The 21,971-nt window shown below is 45.4% G+C and overlaps 2 protein-coding genes across 8 annotated transcripts; one reads left to right on the plus strand and one right to left on the minus strand.

The window, feature by feature from the left end:
• Positions 1 to 174: 174 nt before the first annotated feature.
• anapc5 (anaphase promoting complex subunit 5) lies at positions 175 to 18,489 on the minus strand. 7 transcript variants are annotated; one of them, XR_008415577.1, is made up of 19 exons: positions 18,026 to 18,489; positions 17,872 to 17,951; positions 16,307 to 16,416; positions 15,640 to 15,883; positions 14,536 to 14,605; positions 14,342 to 14,443; positions 14,071 to 14,261; positions 13,914 to 13,995; positions 13,744 to 13,836; positions 11,857 to 12,038; positions 11,659 to 11,794; positions 11,518 to 11,592; positions 11,330 to 11,451; positions 11,160 to 11,267; positions 10,785 to 10,935; positions 10,566 to 10,722; positions 4,910 to 10,476; positions 773 to 1,040; positions 175 to 662 (listed from the first exon to the last, which is right to left on the minus strand). XR_008415577.1 is itself a non-coding variant. In XM_053871157.1 (17 exons), the coding sequence occupies exons 1-17, from the start codon at positions 18,221 to 18,223 to the stop codon at positions 10,265 to 10,267; spliced, it is 2,313 nt and encodes a 770-aa protein (XP_053727132.1). In that variant the 5' UTR covers positions 18,224 to 18,489; the 3' UTR covers positions 1,048 to 10,264. The 7 variants fall into 7 exon arrangements, 1 of the variants encoding a protein (XP_053727132.1); XR_008415576.1 differs by lacking the exon at positions 175 to 662 and having other exon boundaries at positions 669 to 1,040; XR_008415578.1 differs by lacking the exons at positions 175 to 662; positions 773 to 1,040 and adding an exon at positions 1,048 to 4,188.
• Positions 2,385 to 7,545, plus strand: ggt1a (gamma-glutamyltransferase 1a). The gene is made up of 12 exons (XM_053871158.1): positions 2,385 to 2,620; positions 2,690 to 2,820; positions 2,877 to 2,966; positions 3,103 to 3,295; positions 3,654 to 3,814; positions 3,886 to 4,035; positions 4,230 to 4,366; positions 6,096 to 6,283; positions 6,378 to 6,505; positions 6,567 to 6,679; positions 6,755 to 6,868; positions 6,988 to 7,545. The coding sequence occupies exons 1-12, from the start codon at positions 2,448 to 2,450 to the stop codon at positions 7,132 to 7,134; spliced, it is 1,725 nt and encodes a 574-aa protein (XP_053727133.1). The 5' UTR covers positions 2,385 to 2,447; the 3' UTR covers positions 7,135 to 7,545.
• Positions 18,490 to 21,971: the final 3,482 nt, after the last annotated feature.

The raw sequence follows: 21,971 nt of genomic DNA on the forward strand, positions 1-21,971 counted from the left end.
TCGTGGGTCAGCTCATCGGTCCACGCACATTATGTTTTTTCTGGCTATTTTCGGGGGGCGTTCGAGTTCTGGATTTTTGTTCGAAATCCGAAGCAAAAAAATCTCAAAATTTTTGTTCAAACTGAGGTACCACTGTAGTTTATTCATTTTATAAAGAAAAATGCGCATCATGACTTTCTAGCTAAGGTGGTGAGCGTGAGTCTATTAACAAAGAATATTATTTTTAAATATACAAAACAGTTTATGTGCAACAACATGGGGCCACAATACTTTCGGACAGTAAAACTATGGAAGCTGACTTGTGTCGGTGATTGAGAGCTGTTTTACCCTGTTCTCAAAGAGTAAAACAGTATGACTTATTGGCACATTTTTTTCCAAGGTGACTTTGACTTATTTATATTTTTACAGACAATAAAAACAAGTAACATCCGACTTACGACCTGCTCGACTTACGTCCACCCGTACTTACGACCACAGCCAGCAGATGCTTATTTTATTGAACGTGCGGCACCGCAGTTTCTGCTCTTGCAGTTCCACCTGTTGCTGAGAACCAGCAGCACAGCTTGACCTGATTTGCCGTTGACGTTATGGGCGTCGACAAGCCTCCCCTGTTGTCGTGCGAAAACAGGCGAGGAAGCTCACAGCGATGTCAGAATGAAAACCTGAGATGAAACACTGACATTTAATAAGATCACAGAGTGACAGTGATGACAGCACAATGTTGGAGCGGCGACTTCCTGACGTGCCGCTCTTCTCTCTCGCCATAAATCACCTCTGCCTGTCAAATAAAGTCGCGGGGATTCAGCACACGACCAGCCTGCTTTCATGAGAAGACACGGCAGCGGTGGCTGACCGGCTGAGCCTCTGTGTGTCCAGTGTTCACGCAGGATCGCAGGCCCCCGCCACTGAACCCGCGCTTCTGTTGGATGGCCCTGCATCTCAATTGGTGGTGAGATGCTGGCAGAATAATCCAAACAGACTCTGACACGGCTCCTGAGCCAATCACCCGACCAGGAGTCAGAGCAGAACGCCAGCTGAATCTGTAAACACACACCTCAGTTAGCTACATGGGAGGGATGCGAGACTGGAGGAGCGTGAAGATACTGTGAACTCTGTGTTGGGAGAGACAGCTCCGTTCCAGTGTCGCCAGCCGCCGTCAGAATGAGGGATGCAGAAGTAGACATGACGTTTCACGGTCGGTTTTCTGAACCTGTCGCAGCCCGGCTGCTCATCTTCACCTCCTACATTCCTTGTGTTTGGTCTGCTGTGCCTGAGGTGCCTGTGGAGGTCAGCTGGAATACGTGTCACTCAAGACATGGTTCAGCCACATCTTGACCCGGATATTTTATAAAAACTGAATAAAAACCCTTTTTGTTTTTAGTTTCCACCGCTGTTAACAACGTTTTGAAGGATTTCTCATTGCTGCTGTGTTGCTTATGGTCGATCCCTAATGCTACACCTGCAGTCCGATCAAGCCCATTGTTCTCAGAATATATTTGATATACAGTGTTCATGTTGAGCAATAAAATCAAAGGCGAAAGCGAGAGGCTTGGCGGAGGTTTGCACTGTCCCAGCGCCCTTCTAGTTCCTTTTAAAGACATGATCATAAATATGACTTTGATTTAGTGAACATTTTTAAGATGTTTGATGGTCCATCCTTTCATCTTCAACCGCTTATCTGATGCCGGGTCGTGGGGGCAGCAGCTTCTCCAAGGAAACATCCACCAGCTCCGACTGAGGGATCCCGAGACGCTCCCAGGCCAGTGAAGAGGTCTCATCCCTCCACCTGGTCCTGGGTCGACACCTCAGTCTCCACCCAGCTGGCTGTCCTTGAAACACCTCCAAAGGGAGGCCCCCAGGGGGGCGTCCTCATGAGATGCCCGAACCTACTGACTCAATGCTGAGAAGCAGCGGCTCTACTCCGAGTCTCTCCCGAGTGACAGAACTTCTCACCCAAGCTCTGCACCTGTCATAGAAAACTCATATCAGCCGCTTGTATCCACTTGTGTGTCGTGCATTATGTGTCATTCACTCTCACCATATGTCAAGGTGATACTTCACACCGTAGACAACTCTAAAACCATGGGTTACCACATGTGGTCGTCTTAAACAGTCCAAAGTATAGAAATAAAAAGAAAATTATAAGAGCACTAGTTGAAGTCAAGTTTGCAGTTGAACGTTTAAATTATACTACTAGAAAAATGAAAATAAAAAAACATATTTGTCGCAAATGTTCTTCCAAAATAATTCATTTGAAATGTTAAAATATTTTGTCTGTATGTACCTAATGGACAGAGAAATAACAAGGATACAAAGTCAGGTTTCTACAGTCACCACCGCTAATCTGCCTGCTACATGTGCGTATGTCCAACAGTGAACCAATCACTGTGACTGGTTCCCTCCAGCTCTAACCAGCCTCAGGTGTGTCCACATCCTGGACCAATAAGATGGTGGGGAAGCGTGTGATTGCCAGCGTGGTGGCGCTGCTTGTAACCGTGGTGAGCCTGTTCCTGGGACTGCTCATGGGCTTAGGCAGGAAGAACCCACCCCCTCGCTCTGAACAGTTTTTCCTAAAAGCAGCGGTCGCTGCAGATGCGGGGAAATGCTCCGAAATCGGAAGGTGAGAAAAGTATTTTTCTTTTTGTGCTGCATTTGCCCAACGTAAAAAGCCTCCGGTGCTCATTTGCAGAGACATATTGAAGAAAAAAGGCTCTGCGGTGGACGCCTCCATTGCCAGCTTGCTCTGCGTGGGCATGTTCAATGCACACAGCACCGGCATCGGAGGAGGGGTCTACTTTGTGATCTACAACGCTTCCACAGGCAAGTCGGCCTCCGAGAGGTGGAGGGAAACTTCTTAGCTCTGTTCCTCACCGCAGGGAAGGTGGAAACCATAGATGCCAGAGAGACGGCGCCCATGAACGCCACAGAGGACATGTTTGGCAACAACACCCAGCTCTCTCGCACAGGTACCGACTGTTGTCGCTGCAGGCTGCTGGAGCCAGACTCCAGCTCCGGCATCTGACTCGGGATGAGGGAGCCTTCTCTTTCTGGTGGTCTGACAGAGGCCCTGGGATAGTCAGAGCTTGTGTTTCCATGCGACAGGTGGACTGTCCATAGCCATCCCAGGAGAGATCCGTGGGTACGAGATGGCTCACAGGAGACATGGCAGGCTGCCGTGGAGGGAGCTGTTCCAGCCCAGCATCGCTCTGGCTCGCCACGGCTTTCCTATCGGGAAGGCCCTGGCTCACGCCATCATGAAGAGCAAAGACTTCATTCAGGGAGACGCCAACATGTGGTGAGGAGCTGCTGTGACTCTACTGTTGGGGGCCAACCACAGGTGTCTCTCTCTCTGAGTTACAGCATTGTGGCACTCATTTTCTACCATTCTCTTTACGGTGCTGGAGCCTGTCCCAGCTAGTTTGGGTGAGAGGCAGTCCAATTCTGCAACAATGTAACTCATTGCGATAGAGAACTAGTTCCCGTTGCAAAGCCACTAGATGGCAACTGTAGACCGACAGACGCAGATTGAAGCAATCTGTCACCTTCAATAGTATTTGAATACCAATGTTAAAAGCTGTTTCTATTATAATGGGTCACAAACCTGAAAAACATGGGTCATCCACATGCTTCCAAATAAACGTCTGTCTTTCCAGCGAGGTGTTCTGTGACTCTCACAAAAATGTCCTGAAGGAGAAGGACCTGATCCGATTTCCCAAGCTGGCAAATACGTACCAGAGAATAGCAGAAGAGGGTCCGGACGTCTTCTACCGAGGGTCGATGGCCCAGAGCATCGTCGAGGACATCAGAGCAGCAGGTAACCGCACACACGGTGAACATGTTGTTCCGCTCAAGGACGACCAAAATACGGAGCTGCGTGTATTCCAGGTGGGATCATCACCCTCCGGGATTTGCTCCAATACCAGCCGATACTTCATGAAAACCCCCTGAAGCTGAGGTTTGGGGAATACACCATGTACGTGCCAGACGCTCCCTCCAGCGGTCCGGTCTTGGCACTTATACTCAACATACTGGACGGTGAGTGACCTGGCAGGACGCCTCCGCAGTCATGCGTAAGAAAACATGTCGGGTTTCCCAAGAGGTCGTCCCCGGACAGTCTGTTTTGGAAGCTGCTCAGCGCCGCCGGCCAATCTTTCCGCCTTGTTGTCCGGTGCTTCAACTGGCATCGTGCTTTCACAAACAGGAAGGGTAAAATAATATTCATCTCTTAGGGTACAACCTCACACACTCAAGCGTGGCAACAGCGGAGGAAAAGACGCTAACATACCATCGCATCATAGAGGCATTCCGATTCGCCTACGCCAAGAGGAGCCAACTGGGGGACCCTTGCTACCTCAACATCACAGACGTGAGTCGTCCAATAAGTGTTTGTAGAGAAAGCGTGGGATCAAAGAAGACGGCATGGGGTCTTGGGAGTAGTTCCAGGGACATTCCTAATCCTTACAAATGCAGAGCAGAAGTCATGTCCGGGAAACCCATGTGTTTGCGCTGATCTTAATGTCAACAGTACAATTGTTTTCAAAGCCGCCCCAGGCCTCTAGTATGTGGACATAAAGTGGATATGCCTCTGATGGTACTGTAGTGCAGACGCTCGGGTCACGTTTATCTGACCTATACCTCATCAATATGCGCCAAACGTTGCAATTCTTCAACAAAACAAACAGGCATGGAACGCAACGGCGGACGAAGTGGCGGAGAACAGTTGAAGGCAAAAAGAAGAGACATTATCGATATTGGCCCAAATTAGAAGCGAGAACTCGGCGAGGGGCCGCATTCCGCAAACACCGTGGCAGATGCCGTGGTGTGTGAACGATCACAACAAAAAGATCTGAATTGTTCATCGTAAACTGTTCTGTAAACGTACTGTATTTGGCGTGTGATGTGTACATACTTTGCCGCTTCGAAATCCATTTTTCCGATCGGATTTCAGTCTTCACTGAGATGTCTTCTCGGTATGACCATCCACGGGGTCCCAACCACGTCTCAGTTGACAAGCCATTTGCTGCATTTGGACTCAAAAGAATCACGAGGAGGTTCAGCAAAGTGCTGAAGTGAAACAGGATCCCTGGGTTGGTTAAAGCTGAATGCTATACAGCAAGTGCTCAAGTGGAATTAGCTTCAGAAGGCTCAGGCAATGACATTTCCTTTGAGGAACATTATATGACAGGATGGTGAAGAAAGGAGGAGTGAAGACAAAGAGCCTTGAGATGGGGGGAAGCGCCCAAGAAAAATGAATAGGACAAAAAGATCAAAGGAAACAATCATTTGCTGAATTTATAAAAACATACTTCAACATATGTATTTAAATATTCTCAAAATTGAGAATACAGTTGAAGTTGTCATAAAAAATGTGCATCATAAAATTGAAAAAAAACTAAATTGGAAGAAACCTTTGTGCAAGACCAGTTTTTAGGCCTATTTATGCTCCCTTTATGTACAGCACAAACATGCATCCATCATATTCAAATGACCACCGACCACATACTTACAAGAGTTCACCAATATATCCACTGGGGGCAGCCAAGAGTCAAAAGACAACGACCAACTCCAAAACCAACATGGTGACTGTGGAGTCAGTGTTGATCATGTAGCTCTTGCACAAAAGAGGAAACAGAAACAGAGAGTTGTTTATATCGCCACTTGAGGACGGAGCGTTTCCTTCATTGTTATGTCTTCTTTGTGTCTCAGAGCTACATATAACAGGTGGTACTGCTCCGTATCTGTAAACTTTGTGGAAACGGATGAAATGACCGAAGAGCACTGACAGGCTCCACCTGTATCCAGATCCGTATGTAACATCGAGCATAAACAGGCCTTAAAGTTTTACTCAGACCTCAATCTGAGGCGAGGCCCTCGGACTGAGACTATCCTGGACATCACACGATCTGAGTTAAGGTAAAGCGGCGGGGCAGCTTGAGAGATCTGTGACAGCACCGGTGCAACAAAGGACAACTTTATTTCACATGCAAACTCGCAGGAATACGGGACAGTAATTCCAGTCTTGCTGTGCCGACAAACTGCATGACGCTAAGCTGACAGATCTCTGCTTAGTCACCGGTTCGTTCTGTTCCTTTCAGCTCATCCAAAACATGACTTCCAAATATTTTGCCGACGCAATAAGAGGCAGAATCACGGACGACACCACACACCCTGGCAGCTACTACGAGCCGCACTACTACGTCCCAGATAACCACGGGACGGCTCACCTGTCCGTCATTGCCGAGGATGGGAGCGCTGTGGCTGCCACCAGCACCATTAATCTCTAGTAGGATATCTGATCCAGACATGAAATAACTCTGCAGACCTTATCTTCCCTTCAGAATAAAGCCTGCCGTTGCTTCATCACTCTTTGTTTGCAGTTTTGGATCCAAGGTCATGTCCCGCTCAACTGGGATCATATTTAATGATGAAATGGACGACTTCAGTTCTCCATACATGATCAATGGATTCGGAGTTCCTCCGTCAGTCAACAACTTCATCAGACCAGGTGTGGAAGATGCAAATGAATTGACTAGAATGAGACACGGCTGAAACGCCATATGCTCCAGGTAAGAGGCCGCTGTCGTCCATGTGTCCGGCCATCATCTTTGATGGAGAAAACCGAGTCAAAATGGTGGTCGGAGCGTCAGGAGGAATGAAGATCACCACATCTACTGCCTTGGTACGTGCTTGTTCTCACGTCTGACAGTCGCCCGCAGGTTGTGTGTAACTGTACCCACAACTCGCCCCGTCCTAGGTCATCTTGAACTCTCTGTTCTTCAACTACGACCTAAAGAAGTCAGTGTCGGCGCCGCGGCTACACAATCAGCTCAAGCCCGACATGACGGTGGTGGAGCGGGGCTTCGAAAAGGTGAGCCGGCAATTTGGAACATACTTGACTTCATCAATTCCATTCTGTTGGTCCTGGTGAAGGAACCCTGGTGGTCGTTTCTGACACCAAAACAATCGTCTGTTTGAACATGTTGGCAGGAAGTTCTGGAGGGATTAACACAGAAGAACCACGTCACGGAGCTGCTAGAGATCCCAGACTCTGTGGTCCAGGCGGTGGTTCGGCAGGGAGAGCTTCTCTGTGCACAGTCAGACCCCAGGAAAGGAGGGTATCCTGCAGGGTACTGAAGACAATATAGGCTTCCGGAAGCCACAACGGCCGTACCATCACCGACCTGGACAAGTGGTCTATACTGATTCAATGGAACCTCCGGGACGCTGTGAGGTTCCGCTCACAGAAGAGGGATCAAATGAGAAAAAAAAAAAACTGTTTTGCAAGTAAACCATGACGTTTAAGAACCTGAGTCTGACACCTGTTGATGTCTCGCAGCTCCCACAGAACATACCTGCTTGTTTGAAATGGTTTCATGTTGAAGACGACATATCAGGAGAACTCAGGAACATGTCAACCAGTTGTATGACAAAGACCAATAATTTACCTATCATGTCTGGCGACCTTGAAGTCTCACGTACAGTGCCTCGATACTTTTTTTTCTTATTACTTGATGCATGTGAAGGACTCACTCCTCTGGTTATGGTGGAAAAGGCGGCAAAAGAAGATCCTAAAATTAAGAGATGAAGACTCAACACTGAAAGGACTGAAGGCCAGAAAAACAAGTGACACTGAGCTCCAAATCACTTCTGTCTACAAGAAGCTAATGGAAAAGCATTGTGTGGACTGCTGAAAGCAAGATGAGTCTTTCGGGATACACCGAGAGCCACCGCGCACCATGGTGGAGAGAGGGCGCTGTGACACACCAGTAACCTGAACCTGAACCCGATTCAACGTTGAGGCATGACCTCAAAACCCAAGAAATGCAGCATGGCCGGAGCACCTCAGTCCAGGTGCGGGTAGTGATGTGCTTGCTGAACTGTCCTCATTTTCAGAGCCCACTAGAGGGCGCTCTCTCCATTGAAAGTGTCACAACATTTCAATGAAAGCTGAAAGAGCACCACCTGCTGAGTTCCGGAATGAGGGCACTGGGGGTCTGGTGGGTGGGTGGCTGGCTGGTAGTGGTGGGCTGATGAGGCTTCATGATAACACAATTTAAAGGGTCAGTTGGTGGTGAAGATGATGTGAGGTTTGGAGCAGACAGTGCCATCTAGTGGGCTCTGAAAGTGAGAACACTGTTTCATGAAGCCTCATAGGTGCATCACTACTATTTCTGAGTCCAAATAGACATGTTTGTAAGGAGAAATGCTGACAATCGTCATTTCATACTCTGTAAAGTAATAAAAAATATTCAGAATACAATCTAGCATTTTGAGCTTCACTACTACAGTGGCCCAGTAGGGGCAATGACAGCCACAAAAGAAAAGCTAGACTGCAAAAATGGAATGACAAAGTTTTGTTATTATTGTATTGATTCCATTTTTGTAGTCGTGCTGTCATTGTACTAGTTGTTCCATTGGCCCTTCAGGGCCACCGTACTTCCCCCACAACTGCTGTTTTAGGTGGGTAAAACTTTAGTTGCACTCCAGGATTCTGACTGAGCCTCTGGTCCTCGCCTCCACCACGCACATCCTCCTTAAACATGTGGAATTAGCTGCCGGTTTTAGGAAAGGGGAATGTTGTGACACTTACAAGGACAACGCTAGCTGTTGCTTGATGTCTGTTGAAGCGACGTGACAAGCAACATTTGCCCCTCAGTGTTTAGGAGGCGAGTGTTTGGTGAGTGGGGGAGCTAGTGATGAAGTCGAAGTGCCAGTTGATTTTGCCTCTTGTTGTCAAGCATCATGCAGCACAAGAAAGACAGCGTGGCGGGGCAGAGGGAGCCTGCCAGCGCCCTCTTTCTCAGACCGAGTTAACCACGCCTGATTCTACATAAGTATAACTGGGATGCAGATTTATTATAGAGTAGTTGTACATTGGTTTTACATGGATGTTACATTACTTTTTTTTTTTTGGCCTATTGTATATGGAGACGTGTGCATTTATATGGTGCAAACTTTTGTATCCCTGTCAGAATTTCTATCCCCACTGTTTAAAACTTGAAATGCTTGTCATCAAGTTTTAAATGAATTTCACAGGTTTTCAAAGGTTAGGGGACAGTCAAAGTTTCACTCAGACATCAAGTCTAATAATTGTCGTAAATATAAGTAAGCAGCTGGAGTTCTGCCACAAATGAGTCAGAATTAGTTGCCCCCTGTACGGGGCTCAAATCAAGCGCTATCCTACAGTGTTTTACTCCACTCTGACATTAAATCGGGTCTAATAACCACAGTTGACTTTGCTCAAACAAAGATTAAGGCGGGATACAAATTCTGTCACGCTGCTACTGTCAGAGTGAGGACTTCCCCCGTGTATGTAAGGCTCATATCAAGTTTCCAGTCCAGTCAGGTGATGGAGAACGAGATCCATATGAAGAATCTCCTCACCATCTTGGTCAGCTGAGGTCAAACGTGCGAGGAGCCGCACTGTTCAGAGAACACACACCGTCTCCCTTCTCCCCAGACACGCCACACCACGCGGCCTCATCTAAGTTAAACAGACAGTCGGTCGTGTTTCTCACTTGAGACGTCTTGCTGTGTCACATGACAGCTATTTGGACGGAGAGCAGAGCTGCTGTCACTGTTATCTACGTGTTTATGCGGACGATGACAGCAAGCTAAACACAGGCCCCGGGAGCTCCTCCTGATGCTGAGGAACACACACCCCAAATCCAAGCTCTGTACAAACCGTTGATTCAAATACTGTGGGAAGATGCTATTTAGAACAAAATGACTCCAGAGATCTGCAGGTAGATTCTCACGCTCGCGCGCCAGACTAATTAAAAACTGATTGCTGGGTATGAGCGAAACTATTTATTATATTGAAGGAGGTGCTTCAGAATATGACCGTCACACTTTGAGCCGCGATGTGAAACGTGACGACGACTGTTCTCCCGGAGGAAGCCTCATCAATATTCCGCTGCTGAACAGCGGGTCACAGAAACACATCCATCTCGCAGCCGGCCGTGATATTAGCCATGCCCAGGATAAATCAGCACGCACTGCTGGCTCCTGATAAACTTTTCCATTACGGTTTGAGCTGGCCTCTGTGTGTGTGTGTGTGTGTGTGTGTGTTCAAGACCTGTCACACGCTTAAGTTTATAAACAGGTCCCGGACCACCATGAGGCGCGGGCAATAACTCTGGTGGAGCTGTAACAGAGCCTGCATGGAGATTCATCTTCACTCACCAACTGTTTATGTGACGGCGTTCGTCTAGACAGGCCTTCACCACCATCTAGTGGTCAGAGCGAGAGTTACAAGCGTGGCTCAGAGTCTCATGGACACCGGTGGTGCAGGTGTCTGCAGCTCCTGGTCCAGCAGGCGGAACAGAATGGCGCTTTTGTTGCACTGCTCCGTCTGACCCAGTGCTCGGTGCAGCTGGGCCTGCAGGTAGTGGACCACACGCAGGCGTTCTTTGCAGTTCAGCCTGGAGAAATAGTCCGCCGCCTGGTCCAGTGTGTCCACGACCAGACGTAGCTCTGCATCGACACGCACCAGTTCATAAGTTTCAGTTTATACACGCGCACGCGCACACACACACACACATGTATGAGAAGTCAGCTGGTACCTGTGGCACTGTTGGATCTGAGCTTGGCCACTGCCATTTGGCAGCGAGCCACCAGAAGCATAGCACGACCTTTGTTCAACACGCTGCCGTGTGCAAGGACCGGCTCGATGGCGTCGTGCAGCACCACCAGAGCCTGCTCAGGAATCCCCAGCATCAACTGGAGGGGAAGCAGAGGTGAAGTCAGAGGGGTCGGGGCCAGGGACACACAGACACACCTACCTGAGTGAAGGCCAGGTGGAGGATCGTCTCCGAGGCCAGTGACTGGAGGTGGTGCTGTCGAGACAGAGCAAGCGCCTGCAGGAGGAGAGGCAGAGCCGTGGAGAAGCCAGAGGAGGACTCCCAGTGGAGCTGGGCAGTGGACAGCATCACTCTGTCAGAGAGAGACAAGCAGACTCTCATTTATCCAGCTGGCTCTGACATGTTGACAGTTCAAACACCAAAAATTACAAATTACAATTACATTAAATTATTCTCAGACTTGCTGCTATGACCGTGTGACTAGTGTTCCTCATCTTCCAAGATGTAAAGTCTACAAAGTCTAGTGAAACAAACGCTCAGCTTTTACTCTACTCATGTCGTGAATGAACCAGGTACCTGATGAGCATCTCAGTACATGTGGACTTCTCACAGTGGACCTGCAGTCGCTGCAAGAGTGCGGAGGCCTCAGTGGTCCGGTTGAGAGCCTTCAGGACTTGAGCTTTTCTGAAGAAAGAGGACAGAGTGGAAGCTCCCATGGAGAGATCATGGATATGAGCCTGTCTTACCTGTAGAGACCTTCATCTTTGTTCAAAGCAGAGATGGCAGGGACGAGGTGTTCTGGCAGGTTGTATTTGCCTTCATTCAGGTGCTTTTCAAACTGGATTTTCAGATCACAGAACATCCAGAGCTGCGTGGGAGAGGCAAAATGATACCAGCATGATACAGGAGACGAAAGAAAAACCTGTGGAAGTACCTTTGAGTTCTGAGTGTGAGGGGGAAACTGCTCCTTCAGGTGTTGTAGAATCTCTGAGGCAGCTCTGTAGAGACCCTGAGATGGGAGCAAAAACGAATCTTATCTGTTCTGAACCACACAGATGAGCGCTTGGTGCCTTACCTGCTCAGCATGAAGCTCGGCAAGGTGGCACAGCACCACGGCGAAGGCGTCTGTGTTGTTCTGCTGGACCCCAAAGTTGACAGGCTCCAGACTGCTCATGTTGAGCAGCAGCTGAGCCTGCTGCGCTGACATGGTGCTGCACCACAAGATGTGTTTAGAAAGGCCTTGCCTTGGCTTCAACAAAGTGTGGGGACCCACCTCTTGCCGTACATCCTCCATATAGACGTGGTCTGAGCCAAACTGATCTCGATCAGCTCCGACAGACTGTCCTTCCAATGAACGATGTCAGTATCCTTCAGAGCGTCCATCAGCTTTTGCGCGGGCTTGCCCTGTTTCGCCCCCTGCTGGACCAAGGACTGAATGCCCAGAGATGCGTGATACTGCAGCAGACAGGAGAAAAGACAAGTCAGAGCAGCAAGTAGCTTGTGCTATAATCTTCACTGATTTACATCTTCTCTGTGGTACAGTTTGATTTGGAGTTCTGAGAGAAACGATAATAATCTTGTCTTCAACTCCCAATGAGAACTTCTTGGTGAGCAGAGTGTTCTCTCCGAGTGTCTCAGCAGAACTGATGTGAGACACTGACACGCTGGTATTTCGGAAGTCCTTCAGTTCGGCTTCACACATGAGGATGATGAAAGAGGCGACAGTGCAGGACAACTTTGTTGTTTGCCTTCTGTTCTTTCCTGGGACTGTGAAGTCACTACAGAGCACATCCTGGAAATGATGCTGGATACACCGATGATGAGAAGCCACCAGAAAAACTCGATACAAAGTTTAAAAAGCATCGCAATGGGACTGCATGACAGTATGTGCACCAGGAATGAACCTGCTCTGTTGTTATTTCGACTAACGGGACAGTGTCAAGCAGGTGTCTTGATGTGTTCGTTCCGGATTTATCACTTGGTTTCATTCAGAATCTTTACTTAACCAAATAACAGAAAAAAACACATGTAAGTCATGTATCTGTCAGCAAATTCATAACAGAAAGAAAGTTGAAATGTTGTTTAATTGGAATGAAAATGAACATGAATCAAATCTGCGATAGAATTTTTAGGTTTAAATCAAATGAACAACAGTAGGATTTAAACAGTAGCGCTATGACATGGGAGCAACACAACTGAGCGGTTGATTGTCATGAACTGTGGGTGACACTTTGCAAAACAATCCATCAGGAGGCAACTTAGGTGTCTCAGTGAGTAACAAGCACCGCAGATCCTCACAACAACTCATTACATCTGACAAGGACAGAAGAATCCCAAGCTTTTATGAAAGTGAAAGAATGTAGAGAAGTGACGCAGAACGGCGTGGAGACAATTCAAGTGGGGAAAGATAATAAGTTTCTTTTACACCTTCTCATTAGAGAAACAGTGGAGAGCCCGCAGCACCCCGGAAGCAAGCACATATTCAAGTGAGATCACATTGTGACTTTAAATGCGGATATCAGACCAAAACTCTGACAAGCTCCCGCTGATATTATTACTATTATTGTATCACACAAAATCAAGCTAGTTGGTAGGAAAAAGTTCAAGGCTTTCTCTGGAGGACCTCAAGACACTGAACCCAAAATAGGTTAATCTGTCAGTGAAGTCCGGATGATAGTTTATACTTCATACTTCAAAAAGAAAAGAAAGTCACATTTTGGTTCAGAGTAATGTCGTTTTACATTAATAGCACCAATGACTACTGGCAAGTTCACCAATTAAATCCTCAGTTTCACTCTTCACATGTGCAGAAACACTAAGAGAATTTAGTGAAATGAAAAATGTTATTGAACTGTCAGTTTAATCTTATTTTTGTCAGATTTATGTGTTTTTTTTTTACAAGTAATGTGTCACTAAGTGGCATCGTGAGCGTAAAAATCATCTGAATAGCTGCACAAAAAATAATTCTTATTAGATTCAAGAACATAAATAAAAAATAAATCAGGTATCCAGAGTCTATCAAGACAAATATGTGAGTGGGAGTCATGTGACTGGCCACAACAAAGCTGGAGAGCTGAATAAATGACAAGAAGGTTTGAGAGACGCAACACACAATAGAAACTGTTATATTTCTCTTGTAAAAAAATGAGACAAAACTCACAGGCAGACAGTAGTGGGCTGCCATTTTCACAGAGTCCTCGGTCAACACTGTGCTGTCGGAGCCCTTCATCTGCTCCAGTGTGTACAGCCAACTCTGTTGTGGAGACACGCACAGGACACAGACTGTGAGGACGCCCTCGTGTCAAGACAACTCAAGACATTTAGATTTACCAAACAGTGCTGTAAGCAAACGTGGTCATTGGATTCCTGAGCGATGCGTATGGCCTCCTGCAGAGCTAACTCAGCCATGTGACTGGAGACAGAAGAGCAAATATTAAACATGAGCATGAGGGTGACGCTTGCATGCTGACTCAGCTCCTCTACTTACTAGTGGCCAAAGCGACAGTGCAGACTTGCTAAGTTAAGAGCAGCGTAGCGCAAACTTCGACCGTATCCCTCGTCTCCATTACTCTTCCCCTCATTCCCAGACAAAATGAGTCGATCGAAGTAGTGCAGCAGACTGTGAGCGGACAGGAAGATGTCCTGCACTCGGATACTGTTCAGGTAGTTCAGGTAGTGCTGTGGAAGTGAAGGACATGTCAAGCCTCTTGATAAAAACTTTGAAGGGAGACCGCAGAAAACGGGATAATCAGACTCACCGCTTCTGCAAAATCTGGGTTAAACTTCAGCATGTTGTTAAGCTCTTCCTGCAGCGAGGCGGGTTTCAGCGCTTTGTTCTCATCATTCTTCAAAAGGTATGCCTGGGGAAATCAGTTTTCAAACACGCGCGTCACACCTTTGAACATGACGTCTTCAATAGCTTCCAAAAATAAGCTGCCATTGTTTGACTCACCTGTCGTGCAAGAAAGTACTCGGCTTGTTTTTGTGACAGGGGACCTTTGCTTGGTATGTTGTTGTCATTCCTGGAACAATAAGTGAATGAGAATGCCAGTGCTGACTGAGGAGAACACTGAGAGACTCGGAATTGTACATGACTAACTCTGGTCACTGCAACAGGTTCGGAAATATCTATAAAGAGACTGAATCTAATCCTATTGACTTCAGTTACAAAAGGCGCATTCTGCTTCCTCCTGCCTTCCATCCTTCAACAAGTAAATAAAACAAGCACGCTTCTCAGTGAGGGTTCGCGACTCGCAGACTCGGGCAAGCTCGGAGAACCCTGAATTATTCATCAGCTCAGCATGCAAACTGACCTGGCAGGATAACTCGTAGAAAAGGTAGGATTCTACTGAAAAATCCTCTGGCAGGAGGACAGAAGGAATGAAAGGGATAACCCACCACATCAAATGAAAGGCAGACTTCAAGAGCTGATCTAAACACCCTCGATCTTTATGTTGGTTACACGCTTAGCTGTGAATATACGCAAATATATCAAGGAAAATAAAGCAAGTCAGTGATGTGCCACGGAGGGCTATTTAAATTGGACCTGAACAGTGTATTTGCAGCAGACTGTAGTGTATCAGAGCATAAATACTGAGTTCATCCTGCTCCGCTGCTCACCACTCAATCACGCTTTGATGACAAAATCACTTTTATAATAAGGCCGCTAAATGGTCAGACCTGGAGTCATTATAACCAAAAACTCAGATGAGGAGTTCTCAGGAATTCCCAGAGAGTACAAGCCACTACTCTGCAAGCTAAATCATTGTCCAACAATACGGTGGGAGTGTCTGGGAGTGACACTAGCCCACAAAGTTCCTGTTTAGCAATCTGCATAGTGGCAGTTGGAAGAATAACCTATTTACAACAGTGTCAAGCTCTCTAATAGAATCAGCTCAGAGAGAATATATCTGCTGCATTTCTGGGATTTTTTTAAGCAATACAGCAATATACCACAGCCACTGAGCGAAACCAACAGAGTTGAATTCAAAACAAAATTATTGAGTATAATAATAGCACTTACAGGGAAGAGAGGAATGTAAAAACATAAACCAACCTCAGCTCTGACTCATGCAGAGGAGTATCCACCTCCTCCATGTCGATTCGTTCCCCTACAGTATCCTCTGTGCTGGTAAGGTCCATGACTGATTCGTCGGCTGCCAGTGCCGGGAGACTGATCTGTCCATCAGCGGGTTTGGCGTAGTGAGCGTGGTAATACTGCTGCAGAGACTTGTACAGCTTATAGACTTGGCTGAAGGAAAGCTTGTTGTATGCCAGAAGCATGTGCCGCATAAAAAGGCCTAAAACAAAAATTAGATTTGATCTAAGAGAGTTTGGTTTATAAGCAATATACACATAAAGCTGTAGCAAAACATCAGTGACAGTGAATCGATTATGTTGATGCTAATGTGTTTGGGTAAACATGTAAGCTGATGACTCCTGCAGCCTTGTCACTCTCTGTGGGCAACATGCAGTCTGACAGGTTGAAGCATGCAGAGCAGATCCATCTCTCCCACCTCACTCGCACGCCATTCCCCACAAACATCTGCTAGAACTCCACAATAAAAATGTTGCCAAAACACTTGACAAAAACTGACACTACTACGTGTTATGAAAGGTGCACACCTATTGTTCTATTAACTGGTGACATAAACAATCCACTAATTTCATTAATTGACAAGGAATGACATGAAACGCTTAGCTAACCACACACACACACTTACCCACAACACTGGTTTTATAGGCTTCATTATCACTAGCAGTGGATGGAGTGGGAAGATTTGAGAAGAAGTATTCCATATCCTTCAGCTCTCCATCTGCCATTTCATGTAGCCTGTAGTGAAAAACAAAAAATGATTCATTGTGATCAGATAATGAACAAAACAATATATTTAATCTTCCAGCCAAAAGCAGCAATTAAGTCAGACAAAAATAGCAAATGCTATTCCACAAACACAAATAAAGACAACAAAATAAGATGTATCCAGCGTGAGAATATGCTATATTCAGGACAATTCAGAGTAAGCGAAATAAAAATAACCAGCATATAAATAAGTGAAACAGCTTAAAATCAGGGACCATCAGGTACCAACTCTTCATTCTTGATGACTAAATGTTAATTAAATGTCCTCAAACCTATCACAACAAATTACATTTTTATATTATTAGCTGTAGGTACATTGCATTTATAATAAGCATCATTTAAACATAATTTTTAAAGTTTAACATTTTGGAGAGATTGAAAAGGATCACAGTGAAGAACAGTTGTTGTAATTTCTGGCCAGTGGTGATGCGTCACTGTGTGCAATGCTTGTGTCTGTCTTTGATCCCTCAAGTTGTGTTGAGTGTCACTGTCAGTTGTTTCTGACCTCTGAAGTCGCTTAACTAGACGTAACATTTATAACCTCTGAATCACAAATCACAAGAATAAGCACAGGCACCTATCTGACCTACAATTCACTAGGGCTGTGTTTCAACAGGTACAGAATCTTGTGATACAGTATTACATATCCCGATACAGGAGTGGTAGTATGATACATTGCGATATGGAAAGTTCAGCAATATATTGTAATAATTATCACAATGAGAATCAAAATCCTGTTCAGTTACTGAATTTAGCCCCAATTGAGAGCAATCTTGATCATGCGTTCTGACTGCATTATTTCCATTATTTTAATCGACTGGTGGCTTGTTTTTTGTCCTCAACACATTTAATTAAGTGACAAATGAAACTTTTTCAAGTGGAGTAAATCATTCATACATACATCAAGAACTAACTCTTTCATTTGGGCTATAACTGGATTGCTATCTGCAAATAAAAGCCTAACATCATGTGGCATGACAATAATTGAAACCAGACAGCTCAATTGACTTTGACTCATATAAAAGAGCAAAAGCTGGAATTTTCTCCAACTGCCAAATTATATAATGATATTGTGCATCAAGACAATCGTTGCAAATAACCTCAATTTAATATGTAAATATCCATTTCACTCACACCGCTGTAAACCTGGAACCATGGAGCAGCATATAAGAGTAATAAATAAATATATTTTTACACATTCACTTGTTATGACTGTTAAGAGTGGTATTCAAACCAAGAAGCAATTGAAATAGTCAATTCAGTTCACCTAAAAAGAAACACACTATACAGAAACATTAAGACGACATAAACAAGTATCTGATATACAAGCAAACCGAAGCTGGTTCAACAAACATTACTGGTTTTGATCCGTGTTCAGGAAAATCGAACAAGAGCCTGTGAAATTCAAATAGACAAGCAACACACCTGATTTTGACAGCATAAGCGGTCTGAGGACAACACTCCTCCACGGTCTTCAGGAACTGGGCAAGAGTCATGTCTGAGCTCTGGAACACAGCAGTGTCACTCGAGAAGGAAGAACAACAACAACAATGCAAGTGCGTTGACGGTGCGGCGGTACCTGCTGCAGAGGCATAATGAGTTTATTCAGCCTTCGTCTCTCCGACAGCGCAGACTTGGACTCGTTCATCTCGTACAGTAAAGCCAAAACAGAGATTTTGTACGGCGTCACCCAGTCTTTAATGCCGAAAACATTGGCATGGACAACGCCGTTCGTTATCATCGGGTTGAAGTAGAAGCTCTCGTGCACGCTGGCCATGTTTGTCCCACTAAATCTTAGGCGTCATGAAGAGAGTCGGGAAAGTCGCTCACGCGACAAGAGCTAACCGACTGTTAGCTGTCAATGCCGAATAGCTGCTCCTTGCTAACTGTAGCGCCAGCTCAGCGGCTCGAGCATAACGTGCCAACGCTATTCAAAGAGCCAGTTCGATGATATAGTAGCTTTGTTGCAGGGGTTTTCGCTTCCTATCGCACTGCTAAGTTGTTAAATAAACCCCAGCAGAGTTTTTTTTCAAACTGCCCTCCTCCGGGTCCGCGAATGACGTCATCAGCACGCGACGCAGTTTTTGTTGTTGTAAAGCAACTTTATTAACAAAACATAACTGTGACCACGTCCAAGCGCCTTAGAATAATAATAATAACAGTCTTTATGGCTACGTTAAGCATTTATTACTGTTATAAACAATTAAACGATAAGAGACAACAATAAAATATATGCATCAAATCACCGTTTAGTGAACTAGGCAAAAGATAATTATAATTGAAGTCTGAATGCGGAAAGTCTTTCAATACTTCTTCTTTCCAATCGACTTATTTTATAGCATTTTTCCAGAGCAATACCACCGTTTAGTCTTCACCTTGAGATAGTAGCAATTCTAGAAACACAAGACGCCTTTTCTCAATTTACTCATCTGTGTAGCTTTCAAGAGAAGATAGTCACCTTTATTGTCATTATGCAGGCGCAGACACAAGCTATACTAAATGCAGTTAGCATCTAACAAGAAGTGCTCATATTTGGTAGTAAACTGTGCAATGAATGGGTATGTACATGTGTAAACAGAAATGATCATGTTACATTATCTGTGAAATCTAGAAGTGAATAAGACATAAATGCATAGGTATATTATCATTTACTTATCTACAAGACAGGTATCATAATACATATATTATATATATACGACTAAATGGGATGTGCAAAGTAAATATAATATTGAAGCGCAAATGGAAGTGGAGTGCACATTACAGTGGTACCTCGGTTTTTGAACGTCCCGGAATTGGAACAAATCGGAGTTCGAACAAAAATTTCGAGATTTTTTTGCTTCGGATTTCGAATGAAAATCCAGAACTCGAACGCCCCCGAAAAATGCCGGAAAAAACATAACCTGCGCGGACTGATCAGCTGACCCACGACGCGCTTTGTTATTGTGTATAACGCAGCCTCTGTATGCAGACGTGTCCCGTTAGCTACATTTACTGACTGTTTTTTCTTCATATTGAGGTGTAAAACCTTTCCTGTCTCCGCACTGGACCGTGGTAGAGTGTCACAGGGGAGGTGCTGGAGCGCTCACTCCAGGGTTTGATGTCCTGTTGTGGGCTGGAGCTGGGACAGGGATGAGGCCAGTCTGGGACAGAGCGTGACTTGGTTTATGACTTTGTCACAGCCAAACTGCACAGAAGCGCACATTCAGAGCTGGACACGCACCGGGCACCTCTTCACTTCTGGAGAGACCTCACTCACTCTGCAACCCCTCCCACATGCAGCGGCCACACACATAGAGGAACAGCCACCTGCAGCAGACACTCTATATTCACTCCTACAAAAGACTATTTTAAGGCTTGGAACGCATTATTGCTTTTTCCATTCATTGGAATGGGAAAAATCGATTCAGATTTCCAACAATTCGCTTCTCGAACGGCCGTCTGGAACGGATTGTGGTCGAGAACCGAGGTACCACTGTACTTTGTCTCCATGTTCTGCTGTCCGTCTGTGTCCATCTTTGCGTTAACTAACAGAATGAAACCTTGATGTCAGACGTCAGAGTCAGTGAGTGCAGTGGATGACACTAATGTGACCCTCTAGGCTCAGCAAATTAGCCTCGCCACATTGGTGCCGGACTGCTGGGCACATCCAGGGTCAGAGGGAGAGATAACAACACAATTATTGAAATGATGGAGTTCAGTCAAGCTCAGCTTATTTCAGTTAATTTATATGAAACATGTCAGAAGCACTTATGTTTTGGAACTCTGGAAATCCCTTTGACATTGGTACAGAAGGCTGGATTATTCATTTTTACCTGTCAGGATAATAGAGGGGTCCTCTGAAAAGCCTCTCTCCTGTGAGGCATCTGTGGACCCAAACTGTTTGACCCTTGGTCTAGAGAGCAGCCTCGCACCTGCAACAGCAGGAAGAAAAGCTGAGCCCCAATGGCGTCAATGCAATGATTCCAGTGTTGAATGATTTTCAATATACTTAATAAACAGTTAAATAAATTAAATAAAAGGTTGGCAGGAAAAAATGTACATCCAATCATTAAAAGTGTAAAGTGCAAGGACTGAAACAATAATAATGATAATTAATAAAAAATAAAAATAAACAAAACAAAATACATCGGCTTTAGGCCTTTCTGTTGCAGTACAGGTTGAAGTACTGAAGTACTATCATTAAAGTACTTCAACCTGTGCGATTTTGTACTTTGCTTTGTTAGATAGTCACATTTACATTAGTTGTCCTTCTTTGTCTTTTTTTCTTTTAGATCATCCTGACTGTCCTCTGCCTGTCCTCCTTCACCTCAGCTCTTGGTCCATGTTCCTGTCTCTCCCTCCTCCAAGCCACCTGAGTCTAGCCTCCCTAACTCTGCCTCCAAACTTTTCGACATGAGCTATCACTCTGCTATTTACTTATTTTAATAATCTTGTCCCTCCGAGTCAATCCCTTCCTCTCAGCTTCTTGTCCTTGTGACAGAGCTGCTGTCTCTAACCCAAACACCGTGGCAGGTCTCAGTACTGTCCTGGAGAGTTTCCCTTTCACTCAAGCTGCCACTCATCTATCAGGTCGTCTCCAACTTCCCGGCACCTTTCCTCTTCACCTGTTTGCATTGGTGATCTAGTCAAACAGCTGCTGACACTCATGTTAAATGCATCTATACAGAGCCATAGTAAATTCAAAATTGTCTCCAGATGATGGCAGTGTTGCACCTCAGTCCATTATCAGTTGACTTCTGCTCTACATGTGTGACCATCTGAAGGGGCAGGAGACCCCCACTCACCACCTGGCCCCCTCACTCCCGCCCTCTCTAGCTCTATCTCTCCCCTGTCTCGCTCTCAAGCCGAGCGACAGACAGTTGACATGCACAGTGACACCTGTCTGAGTTGATATTTGGTTAAAATCCGCCATTGACTGTAAACACCTCCGTCAATATGTGAGTCATCGTGAGCGAACAGAACCAACTGAAACACTGCAGTCTGGACCATTGCACTTTTAAAGGAGCAGCCCAGATAAACCAGCCAGTCAAGGAGAGCAGCGTGCCTTAACATTATGACCACAGTGTCTCTTCCCAAATGACAGAGGCTCAAACAGAAGGAGAAAGTCCTGAGAGAAGGTGAGCGGTTCTTCCACATCAAAAGCTGGAAATGAACAGATCTGCTGCTCAGGCTCATAACAGGAAGAAAACAAATGGTGGCTATAATGCCATGTATTATAATGGGCTTCATGGAACATTGCTTACTATTGAATCATTTTCATTTACCCCATTATGTTTTGTTGACTCTGAAGTCTTTATGTGAAGCAGGAGCGATCATGACTGTCATTCATTATCAGAGTGACATAATTAGTTTAAAGGCGGCAGAGCAAAGACTAAAACATAACATCAATAAGTCTTTCATAGCCGCTTGGAACTGAACCTTTGTTGAACAGTTTCGATCGCTCTCAAGTTGCAACGTGGTGTGTGACTGTTTGCAAACTTTGGTGCAGAGAATAAAGAGTGAATGAATCAAATAAATATTCATTG

Source organism: Synchiropus splendidus, chromosome 7, assembly GCF_027744825.2.
Source record: "Synchiropus splendidus isolate RoL2022-P1 chromosome 7, RoL_Sspl_1.0, whole genome shotgun sequence".
Classification (NCBI taxonomy): domain Eukaryota; kingdom Metazoa; phylum Chordata; class Actinopteri; order Syngnathiformes; family Callionymidae; genus Synchiropus; species Synchiropus splendidus.

Coding starts and splice junctions, on each gene's coding strand:
- ggt1a (XM_053871158.1), top strand. CDS start 2,448: ATGGTGGGGAAGCGTGTGATTGCCAGCGTGGTGGCGCTGCTTGTAACC. Junction 2,967..3,102: donor CACCCAGCTCTCTCGCACAG/GTACCGACTGTT, acceptor TCCATGCGACAG/GTGGACTGTCCATAGCCATC. Junction 4,367..6,095: donor GCTACCTCAACATCACAGAC/GTGAGTCGTCCA, acceptor TGTTCCTTTCAG/CTCATCCAAAACATGACTTC.
- anapc5 (XM_053871157.1), bottom strand. CDS start 18,223: ATGGCCAGCGTGCACGAGAGCTTCTACTTCAACCCGATGATAACGAAC. Junction 17,952..18,025: donor TCATTATGCCTCTGCAGCAG/GTACCGCCGCAC, acceptor GCTGTGTTCCAG/AGCTCAGACATGACTCTTGC. Junction 15,884..16,306: donor CTATAAAACCAGTGTTGTGG/GTAAGTGTGTGT, acceptor TTTTTGTTTTAG/GCCTTTTTATGCGGCACATG.